The 20,499-nt window shown below is 46.3% G+C and overlaps 1 protein-coding gene across 50 annotated transcripts in view; it reads left to right on the plus strand.

Annotated features, from left to right (window-relative positions):
• The window catches only part of CACNA1C (calcium voltage-gated channel subunit alpha1 C), a 495,328-nt gene that overhangs the window by 467,394 nt on the left and 7,435 nt on the right, over positions 1 to 20,499 (plus strand). For 25 of the 50 annotated variants that reach the window (XM_075504541.1, XM_075504568.1, XM_075504596.1 and 22 more), the window contains 13 exons: positions 706 to 871; positions 1,787 to 1,914; positions 3,570 to 3,666; positions 5,465 to 5,567; positions 7,782 to 7,883; positions 9,309 to 9,436; positions 10,542 to 10,691; positions 11,679 to 12,031; positions 12,928 to 12,954; positions 14,323 to 14,451; positions 14,924 to 15,033; positions 17,010 to 17,113; positions 19,918 to 20,241. In XM_075504541.1, coding sequence (XP_075360656.1) covers positions 706 to 871; positions 1,787 to 1,914; positions 3,570 to 3,666; positions 5,465 to 5,567; positions 7,782 to 7,883; positions 9,309 to 9,436; positions 10,542 to 10,691; positions 11,679 to 12,031; positions 12,928 to 12,954; positions 14,323 to 14,451; positions 14,924 to 15,033; positions 17,010 to 17,113; positions 19,918 to 20,241 — 1,921 coding nt within the window. The remainder of the gene's footprint in view (positions 1 to 705; positions 872 to 1,786; positions 1,915 to 3,569; positions 3,667 to 5,464; positions 5,568 to 7,781; positions 7,884 to 9,308; positions 9,437 to 10,541; positions 10,692 to 11,678; positions 12,032 to 12,927; positions 12,955 to 14,322; positions 14,452 to 14,923; positions 15,034 to 17,009; positions 17,114 to 19,917; positions 20,242 to 20,499) is intronic. The other 25 variants (XM_075504559.1, XM_075504578.1, XM_075504754.1 and 22 more) reach the window with 1 other exon arrangement.

Below are 20,499 nucleotides of genomic sequence, written 5' to 3' on the forward strand. Positions count from 1 at the left end.
TGTTGTCCCTTAGCGGGGGAGCCTAGAAGTTGTGTCAGATGAAATGACCAGTCCATTAAGCTTTGTACCCTGCCAGCTGACACTGGCCAACACTCAGTGCTGGGGAGGGAGGCAAGTCCTCCTACTCAGAAGGAAGGTAGCCAGTTTTCAGTGCTCTCAAATGTTGATATGCACCACAAACTCCTTTCTTTCAAATCAAGCCAGTATGACTTCCAGCTTATTTTATCAGAGAAAGGGACATGAACTCCTACTCATGCTTTGTGATGGCCATGCCCAGCTCAACTTAGCATATCATCCTGCTCCAGCTGTGGCCAGGTATGCCGGGGCCAGGGAGGGGTGCTGAAGGGGTGGGGAGTTGGCACAAATTCAACACTCTCTCCTTGTTTTCAAGGAGTTTTTTCATGCAATCCATAGCCATGTCACACACATCTCGATGACTCTGGCTGGTTGGAACATGACAGCCCCATACCCAGACTAGGGAAAGCTAGTAAGGAATAACACGTTGATGATGGCAACAAAGCCAAAAAGAGGAGCAGGCTATGCCAGTGTATGTCAAAGCCTGGCCATCAGCCTAACTTGCTCTTAATTGACCTCAGTGGCAAAATTCCCATTAATGTTCATGGGATCAGGACCAGGTTGCTAATGTGCCAGTCTCTCTCACATCAAAAGTCACTGCTGTCTTCCCTTGCCCTTTGCCATGCCCAGGTGTGCCACTGGTGAGGCATGGCAGGAAATCATGCTGGCATGTCTCCCAGACAAGAAGTGCGACCCAGAGTCGGAGCCAGCCAACTCCACCGAAGCCGATCACTCCTGTGGCAGCAGCTTCGCCGTCTTCTATTTTATCAGCTTCTACATGCTCTGTGCCTTCCTGGTGAGTCTGCCCCAGCACCAAAACCTGCCCTCTGTCAGACTGAGCCGCTGCCTCCCCATATATCAGCCCTGCACAGCAGAAGAATGATCTCAGAGAGGGGAAATCTCCCCATGGGGTCTTTCCCAGCAGCACCCTTTCAGTGACAACACTCCCTTGGTCACTGCCATTCCTGCCTCCCTCCAGCTCTGGGGGATGCTCTCCTTCCAATTCCAATCCTTTGTGAACAGCAAAGGAGTGGTCTCTGCCCCCCCCCCAATGAGAAAACCAAATTAGCGTGTTGTGGGCTGTGCTGAGGCTAGCAACGCCTCAGCCACACTTCCCACCTTCCCTCCTACCTTCCTTCTGGCTGCTGAGCAGGTTTTTCCTCCCCTGCCAGCAGCAGTGACTGTGAGAATACACATATCCCACTTGCATCTGTTCCATGTTGGCAATGCGGCATTGCTCAGAGCGACAGCACATGCTCTGCAGCTGGCATCAGTGCGCAAAACTCTCCCAGTGAACAGCAGCAACATTTTAAAAGTTTTGGTCTTTGGCCAGAAGAAAGGGCTTTTATCTCAGCCCCACTGCCTGTAGAGGATAAATCCCAGGTTCTCCCACCACTACCCCGTTCTGCTGGGCAAAGACACAGGTAAATAAAAAGACACAGGTAAATAAAAAGCCATCACAGCATGTCTAAGCAATCAGCAAACTTGGGCCTCATCCATTCAGTAGGGAAGAGAAAAATGTGGCCAGCGGAGAATATCCCACCTCTGGGATCTTCCCATTTAAACTGGGGGGCTGGCATGGAGGAACAGAGAACCCACCCCCAACAGCTTCCTACTTTTGTGAGTCCAAATCCAGACCTTAAATGGAGAACCTGCTAAAGTCTACTGTTACCTGCCTCATCCATCAAGTCATCTCTGTCCTTGTTTGCAGATCATCAATCTTTTTGTAGCTGTTATAATGGATAACTTTGATTACCTGACGAGGGACTGGTCCATTTTAGGACCACACCACCTGGATGAGTTTAAAAGGATCTGGGCAGAGTATGACCCTGAAGCCAAGTAAGTAACCCAGCCCGGATATCAGAGCTCTTCGGCAGAACAGGCCCGTTATTTTCTGTTCTCTAGACCCAGTGCTGTAAGTGCCATGTTCCTCCTGTAGGAACACTTTTTTTCTGCAAAAATCCCAAAAGAGATACCTCCACAAGGTATTGCTGGTGAATCCATAAGCCAGCAGTGCAAGGATACGCACAAAAATCTCAGCATTTAGGCTGCACTGTTGCCTGGCAGGACATTGCTTCACTTTCAGTCAGGGGGAGATATAGACTGTTTAGGGAAGGGCAGCAGGAGATTGAGCAAAGGAGGTTGGAGGGTTGGTTTATTGTTGCCTGTGTTTGGGATATTGAGCTATGACTCTCCTATTTAACTTTCTACTCACAGTAGAACTGCTGTGCTCAAATCTCTGTTTTGTCGTATGTCATATAGGCCCATCACAACCTGTACCTTCACATGGCTGCATTACGTTGTCTGCAGGGTTATTCACATCAGCAGACTTGCAGGGATTTAAAGTTACACAAGAACAACTCACACAAGGGCTTAACTGACATTCATTATTATATGCTCTGTTTGACACATGCTTAGGCTTAAAGTGCATTTAGATCCCTGTGGCATTACAGTACAGTTGACAATTGTAATTGCAAAGCCCCCTTCATAATGCAAAAACTGTGGAAAGAGATCTTGGCGTAAACTAAAAGCAGATCTCTTTAGGAGACATAGTGTCAAGATTAATTTGGGCTCAGGTTCTGCAATATGTGAGGCCGTGTCACGTTATCAGGGATACATAAATTGAAACCCTTCTTCCCATCTATGGTGACTGCCCAGAGAGACTCTTAATATGGATGGGGGATAAGCAGAGAATTCTATTAAATATTCTGTTTGTTAACAAAACAGATGCTACTATTTGTGCTTGTTTGAAGGCAAGACTGCAGTGGCTGAAGCTATATAATAGATAGCCGCTGAGTCCAGATGACATCCTGTTCCTTCCCATCTATAAATGGGAAGCTCTTTTTTTCCTTTTTCCCATCCATGTCCCATGCTTGAAGCCCTACCTCTGGCTCTGGTAGCTCTCCCCCCTCCATGAGAGAATTATTCTTTTGAGATGCCATTTACAGACCTTAAAAGAAACCCAACTGCTGCTGTGGAGGCAGCAGTTTGCACTGGCTCTAGTGACAGCCCAAAGCATAAACAAGTATCAAAAGACAGTGGCTTGGGGCTATTTATATGGGAGGTAAAGCGCCAGGAAAAAAGAGAGCCTTTGCACCTCTGTGCCTGCTATAGACCTAAGACCGGCAGGTAAACAGCCGTAGATGTTGAGCAGGTCAGTGGCAGGGGGGAAACCCCAAATTGTCCACTCATGCACTGAAGAACTGCGGCATTCAAAACACTGAAGTCAATTCATGCAAGTATTGACTCGTGTGTGACTGACACCTGGGTTTTCTGTACTAGTAGAAGTTATATGAGTGCTGGGCAAATCCTGAGGAAAGCACTGAATGCAAGAGGCCTGAAATGATACCGTCAGCTATGCCCAGGCTATAGGGAGTGGTGGTGCGGGGCTGGAAAGACCTCAGCGATACTTCCAGCTGCACCCGCACTCTGCAGGGGGATCAGCAGGTCGCCCCGCGGTAAGGATGCGACCCTCACTGTGCCTTCTTCTTTAGGGGACGCATCAAACACTTGGACGTGGTGACACTGCTCCGGCGGATTCAGCCCCCCCTGGGCTTCGGGAAGCTCTGCCCTCACCGGGTGGCTTGCAAAGTAAGGCACGCTGCGGCTCGGGGAAGGCTGGGAGTCACACGCAGCTAAGCACCCCGCGACCGCGTTTTCTAGCTGAGCCTGCCGCACAGCCGAGGCGCCGGCCGGTTCCCGGCCCGCCGGGCGGGGGCCGGCGCTGGTCCCGGCGGAGCGGGGCGGGAGCGGCGGCGTGTGCTGCCCCGCCGCGGCGGAGCCGGCAGCAGCAGGCGTTTGAACCGTCCCCCCGGCCACCCTGCGCCGCTCCCCGGCTCCTCTGGGCGGCAACAACCCAGCCGAGGGCTGGAGGGTCACCAGCAGGCGGGCTGGCCGCTAGTCAGAGGGCTCAGCGCACCGCCAGCCCTCTCTCCAGCTAGGAGAGAGCATCCGTGCTAACGACAGCTCTCAAATATCGAGCACCGAATCAATCACGCATAGGTTTGCAGGATCAAACACACATCCCAAGACAGATTAGGACAGACAGAAATAACAAGGCAAGTAAAAACACCGCTGAGATTTTCTTTGGACTAAGCAGCGCACCAAAAACCTACCGTTATCGTTCATCCCTGCTTAAATAACCGACAGATATGAAACAGCAAGGTGAGCATGGTATTAAAATACAGGAAGGGCAAGGACAGATTTTCTGTGAAAATGTCGCACTCATTTCTTTGGTTGTGAGACTCCAGCTATGAAAAAGGGCTCTCTCTAGTGAATAATGACATGTTTATAACCTTTATGCTTCCTTCACTTGAGGTTCTTTGTTCACCTCCTTGCAAGTCCCAGAGTTTGTATGTGACACTTGTAGTTGTTTTTATATCAGTCTCAGAGCAAAATACAAAGCTTGGGGCCTGTACACAGAAATATATTACTTCTGTGGCCTACTCCCAATCCCTTCCAGTCTGCTGTCTAGCAATTGTTTGTTGTCCTGATCTGGTTCAAACCCCCCAGTCTATGATTGCAGTGGTAGTGATGGGGGATGTCACCCGTTCCTCCAACTTGGTACTGAACCAGGCCTGTTGCATGAAAGTGGCAGAAGATAGAGCTCAGACAAAATCAACCCCTGAAAGCATAAGAGTTCAAACCAAGTCCCTGGTGTCTCTTACCTCCTGAGACAGAAGGAAGGATGTAAGATCTGGTGACTCTGCTACATCTGTCTCAGATGTATGTCATTGGTCTCACTGAAGTTCACCCTGCAGCTGCAACGGTAGTCAGCACTCTCTGTCCTACATGGCTTTACAGAATTACTGCAGGGCAGACACAGCCTTGTTTTAAAAGGGAGAGGGGGAATAGTTGGATAAAGCAGACCAGCTTTCAGGTTCGGCTAATCCCCTTTCTTCAAGCCTGTCACCCAAAAGAAAGATTCTGGCTCTCTGTTTATATACATTTGCACCAGGCACAGCTTTAGTGCAAGCAAGTTTGCAAGTGCCTCATGAGGTATGAAGAAATCAGTTTGCTCCTGATAAGAAAAAAAAGTGTCATTTAAAAGCCAAATGGTTTGGGGACTGGAACAAATCTCTGTCCGTGTAATACACTGTGGGCAAATGCCCACTGGCCACTGGGGAAAACAAGGGTTAGAAAGTGATAGCCACATTGAAGAAAACAGATTATCTAGCAATGGGAGAGAGACCCCACGGCAAACACACCATGGTTGGGACCATCGGTGGATATGACAATTACTTTATAATTGTGTAACTAAATCCACAGGCCATGGATGCTCACATAAGAGGGGTGGCAGGTCTGGAAGGCATCATGAGGGCATAAGGAAGAGCGCGCTTCAGTCCATGTGTTGGCAGTATGATTGTTCTCTTTTATCGTTACTCCACAGCGCCTTGTCTCCATGAATATGCCACTGAACAGTGATGGGACTGTCATGTTCAATGCCACTCTCTTTGCATTGGTCAGAACAGCACTGAGGATCAAGACAGAAGGTAAGAAGCTTGCTGACTGCAAGGGTACAAAGGTAGCTGAGTGGTGTTCACACCAAAGTGTGCTGAGCCGGAATACAGCAATAGGACATCTTGTGTAAAATGATCCCAGTTACTCGTATGCAGCACATGGTACAAAATGCAATGTAAAGATGTTTGGAGGAATAGTATCTTCTAAGGAGAGAACAGTGTTTCCAGCTGCCTAGAAAGCTGATGGTTCCCATGGTATCATCTCAGATTATTGATCACGTTCTTTGCAATGGTCTCAAAGTTAAAAGTTTTAGATCCGTGTCTGCTCAAACAGCAATCAGGGGGAGGAAGAAGGGCAAAGAAGCCTCCCTTTGTGCAAACTGGCTGCAGAGCTGGGCCACTTTTTGACTGCTGTTGCCACTAATCCTTCAATCCAAGGGAGGCAAAAGAGCTTGGACTTGAGGGGCCCACCTCACTAAAACTCCTCCTGTGCTTCCATTAGCATGAGTTAACATCACATTGTAGTGACAGTGGTGTCATAGACCTAAAGACAGATGAAAAGCAAAGGGACTGTTAATAGCTTTGCATAGACCAGCGGGTTATAGTTGGGGAAAGCAGACAAGATTTTGGGCTCAGCTTGTCCCCTTTGTTGCACTCTGTCACCCGCTGTAAAGAAAGATACTGGTCCTGAGACAAAACCTGACTTCATGTATTAATGAAATGCTCTAAAAGAGCGTGTAGATCTGCGATTCACAGCTAAACACCTCTGCCTCAGGAGTGGCTGCATTACATTTCAGGGATGGGAAAGCAGACCAGCAGAACCCTAGCCTACTGTGCCAGGATTATACTGACAGCTGAGCCAAAAAAAGTAGTAAAATTAAAAAATTATATTAAGGCCTTGAATGTTGTGCTAAACAGAATTTGACTGTAGCCAAAGAGGCTCTCCTGAGGAAAAAGCCAACCACAACGCCTGTAGGACATCTTGTGTCTTATGAAAAAGAGACCCATAAAGGACTCAATTTTCTTGCCCATCTTAGCCTCAAACTCTCAGAGTCATTGCCAGTGAACTCCTGGGAAACCACCTAAAGCCTCAAACTGCTTTCTTTCTTGCCTTAGCAGGATCTTATAAGTGGGTGATTAGGACAGGAGTTTGGAATTGGCCCTCCTGAGTCAGATTTCTGCCTTTGATGCTGTCCACCTGTTTCATCCTCAGCGAGTTACTTAGTGTCCCTATCTTCACTGCATCGTATTAAGAGAGCTACTGCCAGGCAGAGCCCTGTGCAGCATGCTGAGGAGCCTTAATGCTGGGGAGCAATAAGAAAAGCTGCAGGAACAGCACCTTTAGGAGGACAAGATAGTGGTTTTGTACACCTAGAGAGAGAAGAGAGCTTCAATTATAAGGGGTTTGAATGTACATAAATCAAGAAATAGAATCAAAGGTGAGTCGTTTGGGAGGAAATGGGTACCTAGAAGGAAAGGATGTAAACCAAATCTGCTTCACTCTCTCTCAAGGGGTAGTGTGGCTCGATTAATGTCTCATTTAGCTCAGAGCCTCTTGGAGGAACATGTAATGTCGAAGTTCAGACAGTTACATAAAAGGCTTGTTATAGCCTATGCTGTTCTTTGGAAAACAAACACGAATATCCTGGGACAGTCCTCTGAGTTGGATAGCGAAAGCCTTGCACATGCCCAGAGTGCCTCGTCAGAGCACTGTGCAGACTCTCCAAGGCAGACTCTTGGCACCGTGTGAAGAACCTGATATCTGCTGGGAGGCAGCGATTGCAACAGGTAATTCTTGGGAAGTGCTGCAAGCAGGCCCACGTCTTCAGATATCTAGATGCATCTTTACCACCAATTATTTGTCTTCCCCAAGCTGTAGTTTCCCATTAACTGACCTCTATTCTCATCATATTCAACCTTCACTGGATCTCAATTAAAATTTGAAGTGTTAGATGAGATTGTTGCTTTTGGGGATGAAGTAGCAGCATGGTTCTGTTGTTTCTGGCTGTTGGAGACTATCAATCAGTAACACACTCACCTTCTTACCCTGAGATGACTATGCATAGTTAGGAAGAAGACCTCTTGCTGTGAGGGGACCTTAGCAATGGTCAGAGCATCTCTTTGCCCAAAACTTTCCACTACTGAAAAAGCTCTGATATTTTCCTCCTAAGATTGCCATGCCAGACGTGAAAATGCTCCTCTGCAGGGTCTGCTTAATTCCTGTCTCTGATGATTTTCACCCTGCAGGTAACCTGGAGCAAGCCAACGAAGAGCTGAGAGCAATAATTAAGAAAATCTGGAAGCGCACCAGTATGAAGCTGCTGGACCAGGTGGTGCCTCCCGCAGGTGGTGAGTGCAGGATCTTGTCCCTGTCTCTGAATCTCTCTGTCTTTTTCCCCACCTGACATGTCCTACTGCACCTCGTGGTCATCAGGTGGAATATGGGGGACAAGCTTTCTCCTACAAGCTGTTACCTGTATTTCATCAGGCTGATGCCTGTACTAACATGAATAACATGTTCTTACTGCTGAGAAATCAGTGAAGGAAGAAAAGGTGTATAAACAGGAGTTAGAAAACCTTTATTCCTAGATCTTGCCCCAGTTTGATGATAGGCATTTGCTCCCCTGGACATTACCTCGTGCCTGCTGGGGGCAAAGGAAGCAGGCAGAGCTAAGTAGCTCCAGGGAGGATGATGTGAACTTTATCTGATTGAATAAGTTAAGGGTGCAGCCCCATCTCATAACCCCTTCATATTTAGCAAAACTACCTTCACTACCGCATATAATTCTTTTTTTACTCACATAACTGCTTTCTGTTATGATACCTGTCAAAGACTCATGTACCCGGGGACATTCCTCAGCCAGTCTGAACTGGTGTAACAGATTGCTGTGGGTTTCTGTGCAGCATCCCTGGTAGGCTGTAATTACCAGGCTTCTGGAAAACTCCTTTGCTAGGCTTCTTGGGACCCCAGGTGCATGGGCATCCAGCATGGCCTTCACTGACCTTCCAGGTGGCTCCAGGGGTTATACCACAAAACAGCACTTAGCAGTTAGTTAACAGTTGCAGCCAGATCCTGAACTTTGCTCAGCCTGCTCTGAAGTCAATGGACCTTGTCTTATAAAATTTCCAGTGGGTTTAGAGAAGGGAGGAGAGTTACCTGGATAAAAACTTATTGCACATTTTGGCTCATTGACAGTTTATATTGAGTGAGAATACAGCAATGACTGCATTTCTGGGGAGAGGTGATCATTTTGGTTCGCTCACACCCATGCTAGGCACAACCAGACAGAATTTCAATGCAGAGAAGGGCCAGATCAGATCTGGGATGGATGGTCAGTCAGATGCTGTTGGTGAGCCCAGACTCTGAGTATATATTACCCCAGGGTATCACAAGACAGAGCAGCATGTGTTGACCCAGACTGGGAGGCTGCTGATATAGCAAGATCCTATGTGGTAAACCAATACCAGAGACTGCAAAGGTTAGAGGCACTTCACCATAAACAATGTACATCCAGAGGTGAATAGCTACAGGGGTTCTCTGCCAGCAGAGCCAGTCTATCCAAATGCCATGTACACCTCTCCTCGTAACTACTTACAGCAAGCTCTGGCTGTGGAGCAATCCCTTCCTTCAGCCCTGCATCCTGACGCCATAAAAAGCAGAGATGTACTGTGGTGCCTAGTGTTTCTGCTGTGAATTGCAAGGCTCACATTAGCAAATACACTGTTTAAAATCAGTTGTTTATTTAATTTTTTTTTTTTAATACCCCTTTACAGATGACGAGGTGACTGTCGGGAAGTTCTACGCCACTTTCCTGATTCAGGAGTATTTCCGGAAGTTCAAGAAACGTAAAGAACAGGGACTGGTGGGCAAGCCCTCCCAGCGCAATGCACTCTCCTTGCAGGTGACAAGCGGGCACAGGATGGACAGGGGTGGTACAGTAGAGGCATTTGACCCCACTTCCCTCGCAACCATTCTGGGGGCTGTAATGGTCTATCCCCGCTGGAAAGGAGCTTGTAAACCCCTCAAATTACCACATCAATCCTTTTGGATAAATGTGTATGTACCATGGGCCACATCCCTTAGCTCTGGAGGTGGAAGGCACAAGTGAGGTATATCCAGTTTATCAATCTGCTGGTAATTGAAATTTGGGTTCCTTTTAGAGAACTGGTATGAAGTGTCCCGCAGACATTTGCTTATTACCACATTCATTCTACCCTTTCTGAGGGGAACACTGTAACAGGGTCAGGGAGAACATGTTGCCAGGAGGCAAAATCAGTTAAAAAGCAAAAAGCATGGCTAAATGCCAAGGCCATCCAATGGACAGGGCACCAAGCTCTAAGATCTGGGATCTGTTCACCACTGTGCTTACATATTCACTGGGTGGACCACCAGACTGTGTGAAAGAATGAGAAAGCCCCATTGACTGTACAAGCAGCACCATTTATGTCCCTTGAGTGTACAGTAAGGAAGAAGGGCCACTGGAGTTCCAGCAAGCTAAAAAGTGCTCTGACACAGGCACAGATACAGACTGAGGTCTCGGCATACCCACAGCTTACCTCCCTGGATGGACTCCCTGGAATGGATTCCAGTCAGTGAGGGGTTGAGGACTGTCCAGGTCCAGATGCCAGAAGTTTCACTATTAAATCCATATTTAAGCTGTTGATTAAAAAGAAGAGATTTTCAGAGGCGCCAAGTACATGGTTCGGCTGGAACTGTGGCTGCTCTAGGGCTTCTGGTTGTGGATCTGAGAACCCAAAGTTGAAAGTATGCAGACTTGCTTAGTCAAGCCTGTGGATTTATGTCTATGTCCTGCTGTGATGAAGCCAGGGGACTAGCAACAAACATTCCTGTGTTGAATTGCTAAGAGTTTTTCCCTCTCTAAGCTGGAGATGAAAGAATAGAATTTGTTGGTGTTTTTCTAGGAGCTGGGGCCTTCACAGTGCTTAGGAAGAAATAGCACTGCTTTTATTTCTCATATACCCACTCGGAGATATGAAGCTCTATAGTTTGCTGTTTTGCAGGCTGGTCTGCGCACACTTCACGACATTGGGCCAGAGATCCGACGAGCAATTTCTGGAGACCTGACAGCTGAAGAAGAGCTAGATAAGGCCATGAAAGAAGCTGTTTCTGCTGCCTCTGAAGATGATATCTTCCGGGTAGGTGCTGAACAAGTTTACAAGCTGAGGCTAGACCAGCAGCCAAGCTCAAAGAGTGCTACATTCTCTTTTATGCACTCTGTATTGCAGCTGGGCCCTCCTTCTTGTTTTCTAGACCCTAGAGTGGTGGACTCAGGGTGCCAGGTCCTGACATCTTTGCACAGTTTTTATCCCATTTTCTTCTCAATGGAAGTTTCCCTCATAAATCCTAAATAAAATCAGAATGAGAATGGCCAAAGAGTCTGAAGAACAGATAAGTTCAGCCATCCTACCATCTGTAGAGCAGCAGCCAGGCACACTTTGGTATTTTGTTCACTCCTCCTTTCACCGGCACTAGTACTGTCCTTCCAAAAAGTACACCAGAACCCAACAGAGCTCCTATGGAAGGAGGAAATTTTCTGAGCAAGTTACCTAAATCTTCTCTTTCTTATTTCATTCCTATTTCTTGTAATTGTCTCCTCCGGTAATATTTCCTCTCCTTTGGCATTTTCCTCCTTTCCTTACAGAAAGGTGCTGTCAGTCCCTTTCACTACTCATCATCTAAACACTACGTAACTGGCTCATTAAATCTTTCTTCATTTGTTCCTCCAGGTGATTAATAGTTTCTGGTGCCCTTCTCAAATTCCCTCTCATGTCTAAATGTTGCTTTGTAACTGCACTGTGAAAACTGGAGAGCAGTTATCTGATTCTTGCATCCCTACCCAGTCTTGCACTCCCAGGACTGGTGGGAGGTGTAGAGACACCTTTGCCTCACCTATGCACCTGGCCAGTCCTCTGAAATATCTTAGAAAGCTAAAGCTTTCACAGCCTGGCTGTACCTAGTCTCTCTGACAGAGAAGTCCATGCACTGTCCTCTGGCAGAGAGAGCACTAGTGCCATCATGGTCGTCACATTTTTTTTCCTCAACAACAGGCTACGCAGGAAACACCAGGGCCCTTGCACATCTTCTCACTCACAAAGGGAAAATAATTTCTGTTTCTCTGACAGAGAGCCGGAGGCTTGTTTGGAAACCATGTCAGCTATTACCAAAGTGATGGCAGGAGTGCGTTCCCCCAGACATTCACCACCCAGCGACCTTTGCACATCAATAAGTCTGGCAACAACCAGGGAGATACCGAGTCTCCATCTCATGAGAAGTTAGTGGACTCCACCTTCACTCCCAGCAGCTACTCATCTTCAGGCTCCAATGCCAACATCAACAATGCCAACAACACTGCCCTGTGCCGCTTCCCCAGCCCACCCAGCTACCCCAGCACCGTCAGCACAGTGGAAGGCCACGGGACCCCCTTGTCACCCACCATACGTGTGCAGGAGGCTCCTTGGAAACTACCTTCCAAAAGGTAAGCTTCACAGAGCAGAGTGTGGGTCAAGGGACCAGGGAGAGGAACATGCATGCAAACACAAGAGCACTGCTGCCTAGCTGAAGTCACCCACCAGACACCGCCCAGCCTGCAGCCTGGATTGAGCCTCCTGGTTCTCCACTTGTGCCAAAGCCCACAGTGAAACAGATATGCATCAGTTGACCACTGCAAAGAAGCAGCACTCTCACTGACCAACACACTTGATTTCTTTGGGCTTTATCATGAAGAAACCTTTGTAAAAACCAAAAGGAGCTTTATTTATCCCTCTTTCACCACAGGGAGGTGTTTTATCAACTGCTAACTGAAAGACAAAGGGACTGCAATTCATCTTTTAAGCACCCAATAGGGAGCTTTGTGGAAGTCAGTGGTTTTTCATTCAGTGGGTCACATCCCTACAGAGGTCACCAAAGGCATTCTGGGAGGAGGGGGGCAAGGTTTTCAGAAATGCAATACTGTACCAAGCAAAGAAAATCCCCTTCTCTGGACAGCTTTCAGGCTGTCTATAGACAGATGACTAATACGAAAGGAGTACAATTTTTATCAGTGGGGGATTTCTTTAACCATTTCAGTAACAGCAGGAAGGAGCTGGAAATTTTTTTCAGTGCAGAGGGTGGGCAATGTGAGAAGGTGGAGAAATGCTGCCCCAGCAAAGGACAGAATAGGACAATAAGACGGAGGAAATTCAGTGGGTGCAGAATTGCCCAAGTAAAAGAGTCCAGTGGTTTTTCTATTTCGTGCCTTCTTGAGGGAGGCCACAGGAGTTGCACAACATGTGTTACCATCTGCCCTCCCCCATGCTGACTTGTGCTGATGTGACACTGCTAACATGGTGTTCTTTTCTCTTCTTGCTTCCTTGGGTATCTTCCTTGAATTAGGACGCATTACTACGAAACACTGGGACGGTACGTGTTCTCCCTCATACTCTAATGCTCTCTGGGTATAAATCCCATTGTTTGTCCCATTGAAAGTCCAAATCCTCATTAATGCTGAATATAAGCTCTTCTTTTTGGTGTCAGTAGGGCTGAAAAAGAGGTAATGATCACCATGACATCTCCAGAAAATACTCCCAACTTGGGCTTTTCTGCCCACAGGCAGGTAGTGATGCATGGACTGTTTCTAGTTGGTTTCTAGATTTGAGGGGTTTTTAGAGTTTCTAGCTGGGCTCACACATCTAGGCACTCTCTGATCACAGCACAGCGAAGTACACCCTGGCATGTTCATACAAAAATTCTGTACGGTTTTGGCTAAACACAGACTGTTGAATAGGGGGAGCTGCCATGTACTGATTTCTCCCCTCTACACCTTAGCAGTTTTACTTGCCTCCCATCTCAGCAGGAAGGTCACTCCAGCACTGTCTTACAGGCTGTTCTATATCATGCATATGCACATTTCTTCTAGTGCTTTTTGCTCAAATCAAATGATAAAATAATGTTTTCTATCCAGTCCCTGAAAGTTGAAAAAAACCTGCCACACTGCTCTCTTCTGTGAATGCTAGTAGCAGACTGACATTCGCTCCAATACCTTCATGTTGGTATCTCAAAGATTCACGCTATCTTCAGATTTTACTTTACTCCTCAGAAAACACAGACTCAGAATGAAGTGAAATATGAGGGCCGAGACGTGCAACAGAGGGACAAGGAGGAGGCAAGCAAGGAATTAAGGGCTGTCACGCTTAAGGGTTTGAACAGATCCTACTGAATTCAGAAGAAGCGCTCTGCAGTTAGTGTTGAGAAAAAAGGGACCAAAGATGGAAAAGACAGCAAGGAACAAGAGCATGAACAGTAGGCAGAGGGAGAGATGGTGCAGAGTAGGGGATTTGGGAAGCAAAGACCATACACCAGAGCTGAGAAGGTTACCGTTAGTGTCTAGGAGGCTTCTCTGAAATTCGTAGCCAAGGCTTTTGCAACAAGGGAAAAGCTGTATTTCCAAGAGCCCATCTCAGATTTTACTTCGAGTTCAGTGAGGTGTATCTTTGGAAATGTGGTCAGTGTGACATGCACATTTATGGAGTACATGTAGTCACAAATGACAATAATATGTTTACAGTATTGTTCAGCATTGATTTAAGAAACTCTTCCTCTGAAAGAGGACAGAGGAAAAGGTTGTTGCTTTGTGTTTGTGAACTCTGCAGCTCTGTTCAGTCTTTGATTTTTCTATGATAGCTCTTCAACATTATAATAAACTGAGACAGATGGAGACTGTCATTCTTGTCTTTATAACAGGTTGTCTTTACCATCTCCATATCTTGACTTGTCTTTTTTGCTCATTAGCTCCAGTTCCAGAGACAGCCAGCTGGCAATTGTTTGCCAAGAGGAAGTGTCTCAGGATGAGACTTATGATGAAAATTTGAATGAAGACATTGAGTACTGTAGTGAACCAAGTCTGCTCTCTACTGAAATGTGAGCTTTGCAGCTTTAGTCAAGGTGTTTGGGTGGTTCTTTAATTGAAGGGGAGAGGTGGGAAGAGGTGACGTTTTTCTACAAAAATTTCAATTTATGGGATAAGGCCAGAAGACTTTAGTCAGACAACTCAAATATCAGAAAATAATTTTAAAAAAATGCAGTTCAGCTCTCAGCAGTAACATTGAAAAGGATCTCTCTCACCTAGGATTTTCCTTCTCCTCTGAATGAGACATCTGAATCTGCAGGGCCTCCTGCCCCCATTCACTTCCACCATCTAATGTTCCCAGATCTCTTTAGAGCATTCTCTGTCTCATGGCCTCTCTTACTGCTCCTGGACCAGTTATAGCTCAAAGTTAGCTCGCTATTGCACCCATTTGATAGCATGATCTTCCTGGCTTCCCTACTGGAAGAGGGGTTATTCTGTCCAGTATCAGCTGCTTTTCCAGAATCCCTCTGTTCTCCTTTCCAGGCTTGCATACCAAGATGATGAAAACAGACAACTTACTCCACCAGAAAACAACAAAGGAGAGGACACCCGGCACTCTCCGAAGAAAGGGTTTCTGTGCTCCTCAGCACTAGGTAACATCCCAGTGTGACATGTGGGCTGTGCTCTCCTCTTCCTCGACTGAGTTCTCACATCTTGCTGGAGGAATCCCAGCGTGTGTGGGCATGGGTGTTGCTGTTTGCTGCATTTAGCTCATGAGACCAGGAATCCCACGGCCTGCATACAATCATGCACGTGACTCTACTGACTTTATGCTCAGTCAGTAGATGAATCTGTGGCTGTTTGGATAGTCCATGTGATCTGTTTGATTAAGCCTGCCTGTGAATTAGGGCAGTTTATTAGAGCGCTGTAGACTCTCCAAACAATCACCAAGGAGTCCCTGAATGGGCTAGCCTTCAGTATATGGTGTTCTGTTCTGAGTGTATTCAGCAGGGAGAAAGGAGAGGTTGTCTCTTTTGTCCGCTACGAGGAAAACAGTGAATTTCAGATTAAGTTAATACAATACAAATTTGCTTTCTGCTCTAATTGTACCTGGAGATTTTCAAGTGCTTGAGCGTGCAGACTACACTCAGGTGAAATCCATGAATCACAAGATTTTATGAAAGTATCAGGACAAATGTGAGAGTCTGGAATAAAATGAGCTTTTTTATGTGGAATATTTTTCAGCCTTTTTCCTGAGTACTGGTGTGGAGAAAAAGGACATTTAGGGGAGAAACTAAAAAGAATCCTGTATATAAAATATATTCTTACAAAATACAAGTGACAGACTAGGTAGTGTAATGTTTAAACTGAGGCTACTGAGTCTTCACTCAAATCCTTCAGGATGCTTCTACAACTGAGTATTTTAAAAGCATTTATTTTATTTCAAAACTTAAAATATTAGGCAATGACAATTCCTATATCTATCTGTAAGGCCAAATTTGCAGTCAGTCCTCAATACAATGCTTCATTAACTACATTCTAGTGAATATTTACACAGTGATGTCATACTCGTTTTACTAGTTTTTTCTCTAGAAAGAGGAAATACTTTTATCTGCATTGTAGCATTCGTTCTCTGGGTTATATCACAAGTTTCCCCCAACCCCTGAGATGGCCTTTTCTCAACAAATCAATATTATAGATACTTACTATTTTCAGAATTCTAATTTTCTTTCCTTCTTTAGAAAAATGTCAACAGGATCAAGTCCACAAAATATTTTAGCGTGTCATGCAGCTCTATCTTTAATACTGGATTTATCTGCCATTCTTCAAAAGTAAAGCCTGTGCATTTGTTCATAAACATACTTTGCAGTACTTTTAAATTCCTGCATAGGGAGTACCTTTCTCATATTTACAGAAGTAAAGTTTAATTTTATAGCAAGTAAAAAATGCAACTGTTTTAACAGTTCCCCATAAATCTTTTTTTTTTCCAAGAGATGAAAACTGTTTTCTCTTCCCTTCTTTCCCAATTTTGAAAATGCTTCATGTCTATATAAGCAGCTTCCATTCACCAGTGAATTCAACCATTGATTAATTCACTTCCACTTGACCTTGCTATAGACATAGCCTCATAAACTGTGGTATGTCTGGCAGCTAAGGGACACAGATCACATGCAAGCAGGAGGCTGATGTCACCTGAGCAGCCTGACGTCCCCTCCCGCACGTTGTGTACAGCCAGGCACAGCACCAGAGCCTCAGTTGCCATCATCAGTCCCGTTGAGGGCTTTACCTGAACCAGAGAGGTCTGAGAACACTTCCACTGCTTAGGAGGGAAATCAGCTGCATCATCTACTAAGACAGTGTTTTAAAAGAGGAAAAATAAAAATCATCATCCAGAATTTAATCTTGCAGCTTGCTTGGAAGGTAGTGCTGGTTGGTCCATGATGCTTGACTGCTTTTTGTAAATATAAATGCTTTGGAAAGGGCAAGGTGTTGAGGGAAAGTGAACAGAGCCTAAAATGTGGGTGTCTTTGCTGTATCTCCAATGGGGCTGCACTAAAAGAAATTGAAATCAGACTAACTGTAGTGTAGTATGAGTGATGGACACAGTTGTGTGTGATTACTGTTTCAGGTCGAAGAGCATCTTTTCACTTAGAGTGTCTGAAAAGACAGAAAAACCAGGGCGTCGACGTCTCACAGAAGACAGTTCTGCCTTTGCATCTGGTACATCATCAGGTAAGCATTAATAGCCACAAAGGGCCCAGCAATATAACTGAGACTCTACCATCTGCAGTGCCCTCCCACTGTATCCCAACCAACTTTTTAAAAACCATTTGGGATAGTTTCTCACCCATATCAAAGGTCCAATTTTTAGAAATTCTATTTGCCATCATGCTCATTCCTGCTTTCAGGATTTTTATCATTCCCAGAAGAATGCTACAGGAACATGTCCTTTGGATTCAGCAGAGCTATCATTTTCTGATGTCTGTGAAAGAGTAAAATAAAAAACTAGCTAAAAGATAAAAATAACTACCCAAATTGCATGCTGCAGTGCAATTACACTGGCTTTGATGGTAGTATACATATGAATAAAATGTGCAGGGTCTACTTTCATATTAAAGGTAACTGTAATTAATCATTTTAAAACATAAACTGATTACATGTAATTAATCAGCTTCTTAAGCCCTTTGTAACTGCATTCAGCAACCTAGCAAATGTATGCTTAGGCACGTACCTACATGATTAGCCAGCTGTCATAGTCCAAAGTAGATTTGCGTCTTTTAGTTTGATGCTGCCACTTTTTGTCACCATAAAAGATACAGGTGCAGATGGTAGTGCCAGCCTTGCAAGTGAGGCGTCCTGCTCTGTGCAGTCCCCCAGGGCAGGGCAGAATGGCCTCCCCACCTCCCTAGGCTGCCACAGGGGCAGAAAATGCCACACGGCAGGGGCGGGAGGAGTGCAAAGTCAGGGCAGAGGAATGAGAGATGAGCGTGCTTGAGGCTCCCTGGCTTTGCTCACCTCCATGCCCAGCCAGTTATCCTTTAAGGATCGAGCTCCAGAAAGCAGTGGTCTGCAGAGAGTTACAGCTGTGGCAGGGACAACCAGCAAATGTGTTGGGGCAGGGAGGAGCAGGCAGGAAACAGCTTCCCACCTTCCCCACAGCAGCAACAGTCTTCCTGAGACTTTCTGCCCTCCCACGGCAGGCCAGGCAGAGGGGACCCATGCCTCCCACTCTCTCAGCCCACCCAGCCAGCAGAATCACCTCCCTCCAACCTGTACAAAGAGGAGGGAGCTACTTCACCCTTCCTCATCCCGCCATGCAGCTCCAAACCTAGAGGGAGGGGGCTCTACCCACCCCAGTGTCACTCAGCCAGACTGAAGGGTTACTTGGAAATAGGCATCTGGCCTCCAGCTGACAACACTCAGCAGTGTTCATATGTTTACAAAAATGTTAGCCTACTACAGTGCTTAAAACAAGAACATAAAGGGGAAAGGTTGCCTCCACTAAGCGCAATGGATTCATTTGCTCGTGAATGCTTGAAGGGGTATTCTCACGAAATACTCATACACCATGATATGTAAATATATGCAGCTGAAGCTCAAAGCAATCCCTAAGAGCTTTTTTCAACCTCCTCAGTACCTTACATTTTGGATAAAACACCTTGTATACGTTTCTGCCAACAAGCTGAAAAACTGGTTCAGTTGTCCTGCCTGTCAGATCTACAGCTCTCCTTGAAGTCCTGGCAGTTTAAGGGATGTGCTGAGGCCATCATAGCCTGCAGGGCATGACTTATAGAGATTAATTTTTAAGAGCTTGCTTGCTTCCTCACTGAAATTTAGTAGGAGTCTGATGTCTAATTCCTGAGAAAATCTTGGTGAAGCTTGTAGGTGACTAATAGTTGATTCTTTTGTTCATCTGTCACTGAAATCATCAGCGCGGCACCATTATCAGTTCCCAAGGATTTCAGTGACAGATGGACTGAACTTCACTTAACTTTAGATACCTTAAAGTTAGCTGTCTAGTTTAAACGGGTCAGTTCAGTCTCACTGTGGTCAACAGAGAGAAAGAGCATCTCCAAAGGGCAAGTACAAGTCTTGTCTAAGTCTTGTCCTCCAGACAGCATTTTCAGGCAGGTATCCAAAAGAGGCAGGAGGCTTGCTGGTGTCTCTCTACACAGTTAGCTTACACTAAACGCATAGCCTTTGGATAGCTGAAGCTGGATGAGACTAACCCCAACCCGAACAAGAGGATTCTCTGCAACACAATCCACATGCTTTTGTATTTTCTATGCATTTATTTATTTGCTCATACTGGGCAGTAGTGAGCTCTGTGAGATGAGCTTATGACTCTGACGGCATTGCTTATGGAACAAGGCAGCAGTCACCATGAATAAGGCATCAGTCCAGCCCTGTGCTTCTTGAGAAATTTGTTAGAAATGCATGCTGGATGACTCAGAGGCTGTGTATATGATTACAGGAAGGACAGAATGGCTCGAAGTATAATCATCAGATATTGATCCTCCCACCAACAGCAGATGCCTTAAAATCCAGTGGTGAATTTATAGTTATTGCCAACTGCAGACACATCTAAAATTCACATCTGGTATCCGTTCAGATTCCACAGTAGATACTTACAGAAAACACAGCAATTGGCAGTAAAAGCTAGCGGTATGGGTGGTGGCAGTGGTGGGAAAATGAATTGCTGTCTCACCCACTGGAGAAGAGGTGGTGTTTCTGGCAAGGCTGTGGGGAGTGGGGCTGTATCCCTCCTGTCAGTACAGTGGCTCCAAGGCTGAAGAACTGCAGTAGTCAGAGTTTTCTGTCTGGTGCTTGGCACTAGCGCAGGATACACCATTTAAAGGAAAGCTTGCAAAATGAGTTTGCAAGAAACATCCCAAACCGTTCCAGCAGCTAGTAGCTGTTTTCACAAGTGTTGAGACACTCGAGGCCTTTCTTGGGTAGTTCCTCTAGCACCTCCTCCTTCCAGCCCTGTTGCTAAGAGCAGGTTCTCACTCGCCTTGTTCCTCCTCTGTCCGCAGGCGTTAGCGGTGGCCGGCCTGAGTCCCCTGCTCCAGCGAAGCCATTCCCCCACCATGTTCTCTCGGCTGTGTGCTACGCCCCCCGCTACACCCTGCAGCCGTGGCTGGCCGCAACAGACCATCCCGACTCTGCGCCTCGACGGGGCAGAGTCCAGTGAGAAGCTCAACAGCAGCTTCCCGTCAGTACACTGCGGCTCTCGGTACACTGACAACACCGGCTGCAGCAGCCCGAGGAGAGCCAGGCCGGTCTCCCTCACCGTCCCCAGCCAGACCGGAGGGAGCAGCAGGCAGTTTCACGGCAGCGCTGGCAGCCTGGTCGAAGCGGTAAGACTGCAGAGCCATGAAGGACACGAGCAGTGTCAAGATGAACTAGAAATGCGGCCCTCAGAAGAGCAGGGCAACAGATATATTGCTACCTACAATGCCAAGAGTAGGAGAGCCCATCTCCAAGTAGGAGTTAGCAGCATGAATGGGAGGACCGTTGGGGAAAATACAGCGGTAAAGAGGGTTGTGATGGGGTGCGATAGGGCTGATGATGCAGAGTACTAACGTATGTCTTTCTCTGGTTCCCTACCTGCTTTT

Source organism: Mycteria americana, chromosome 1, assembly GCF_035582795.1.
Source record: "Mycteria americana isolate JAX WOST 10 ecotype Jacksonville Zoo and Gardens chromosome 1, USCA_MyAme_1.0, whole genome shotgun sequence".
Classification (NCBI taxonomy): domain Eukaryota; kingdom Metazoa; phylum Chordata; class Aves; order Ciconiiformes; family Ciconiidae; genus Mycteria; species Mycteria americana.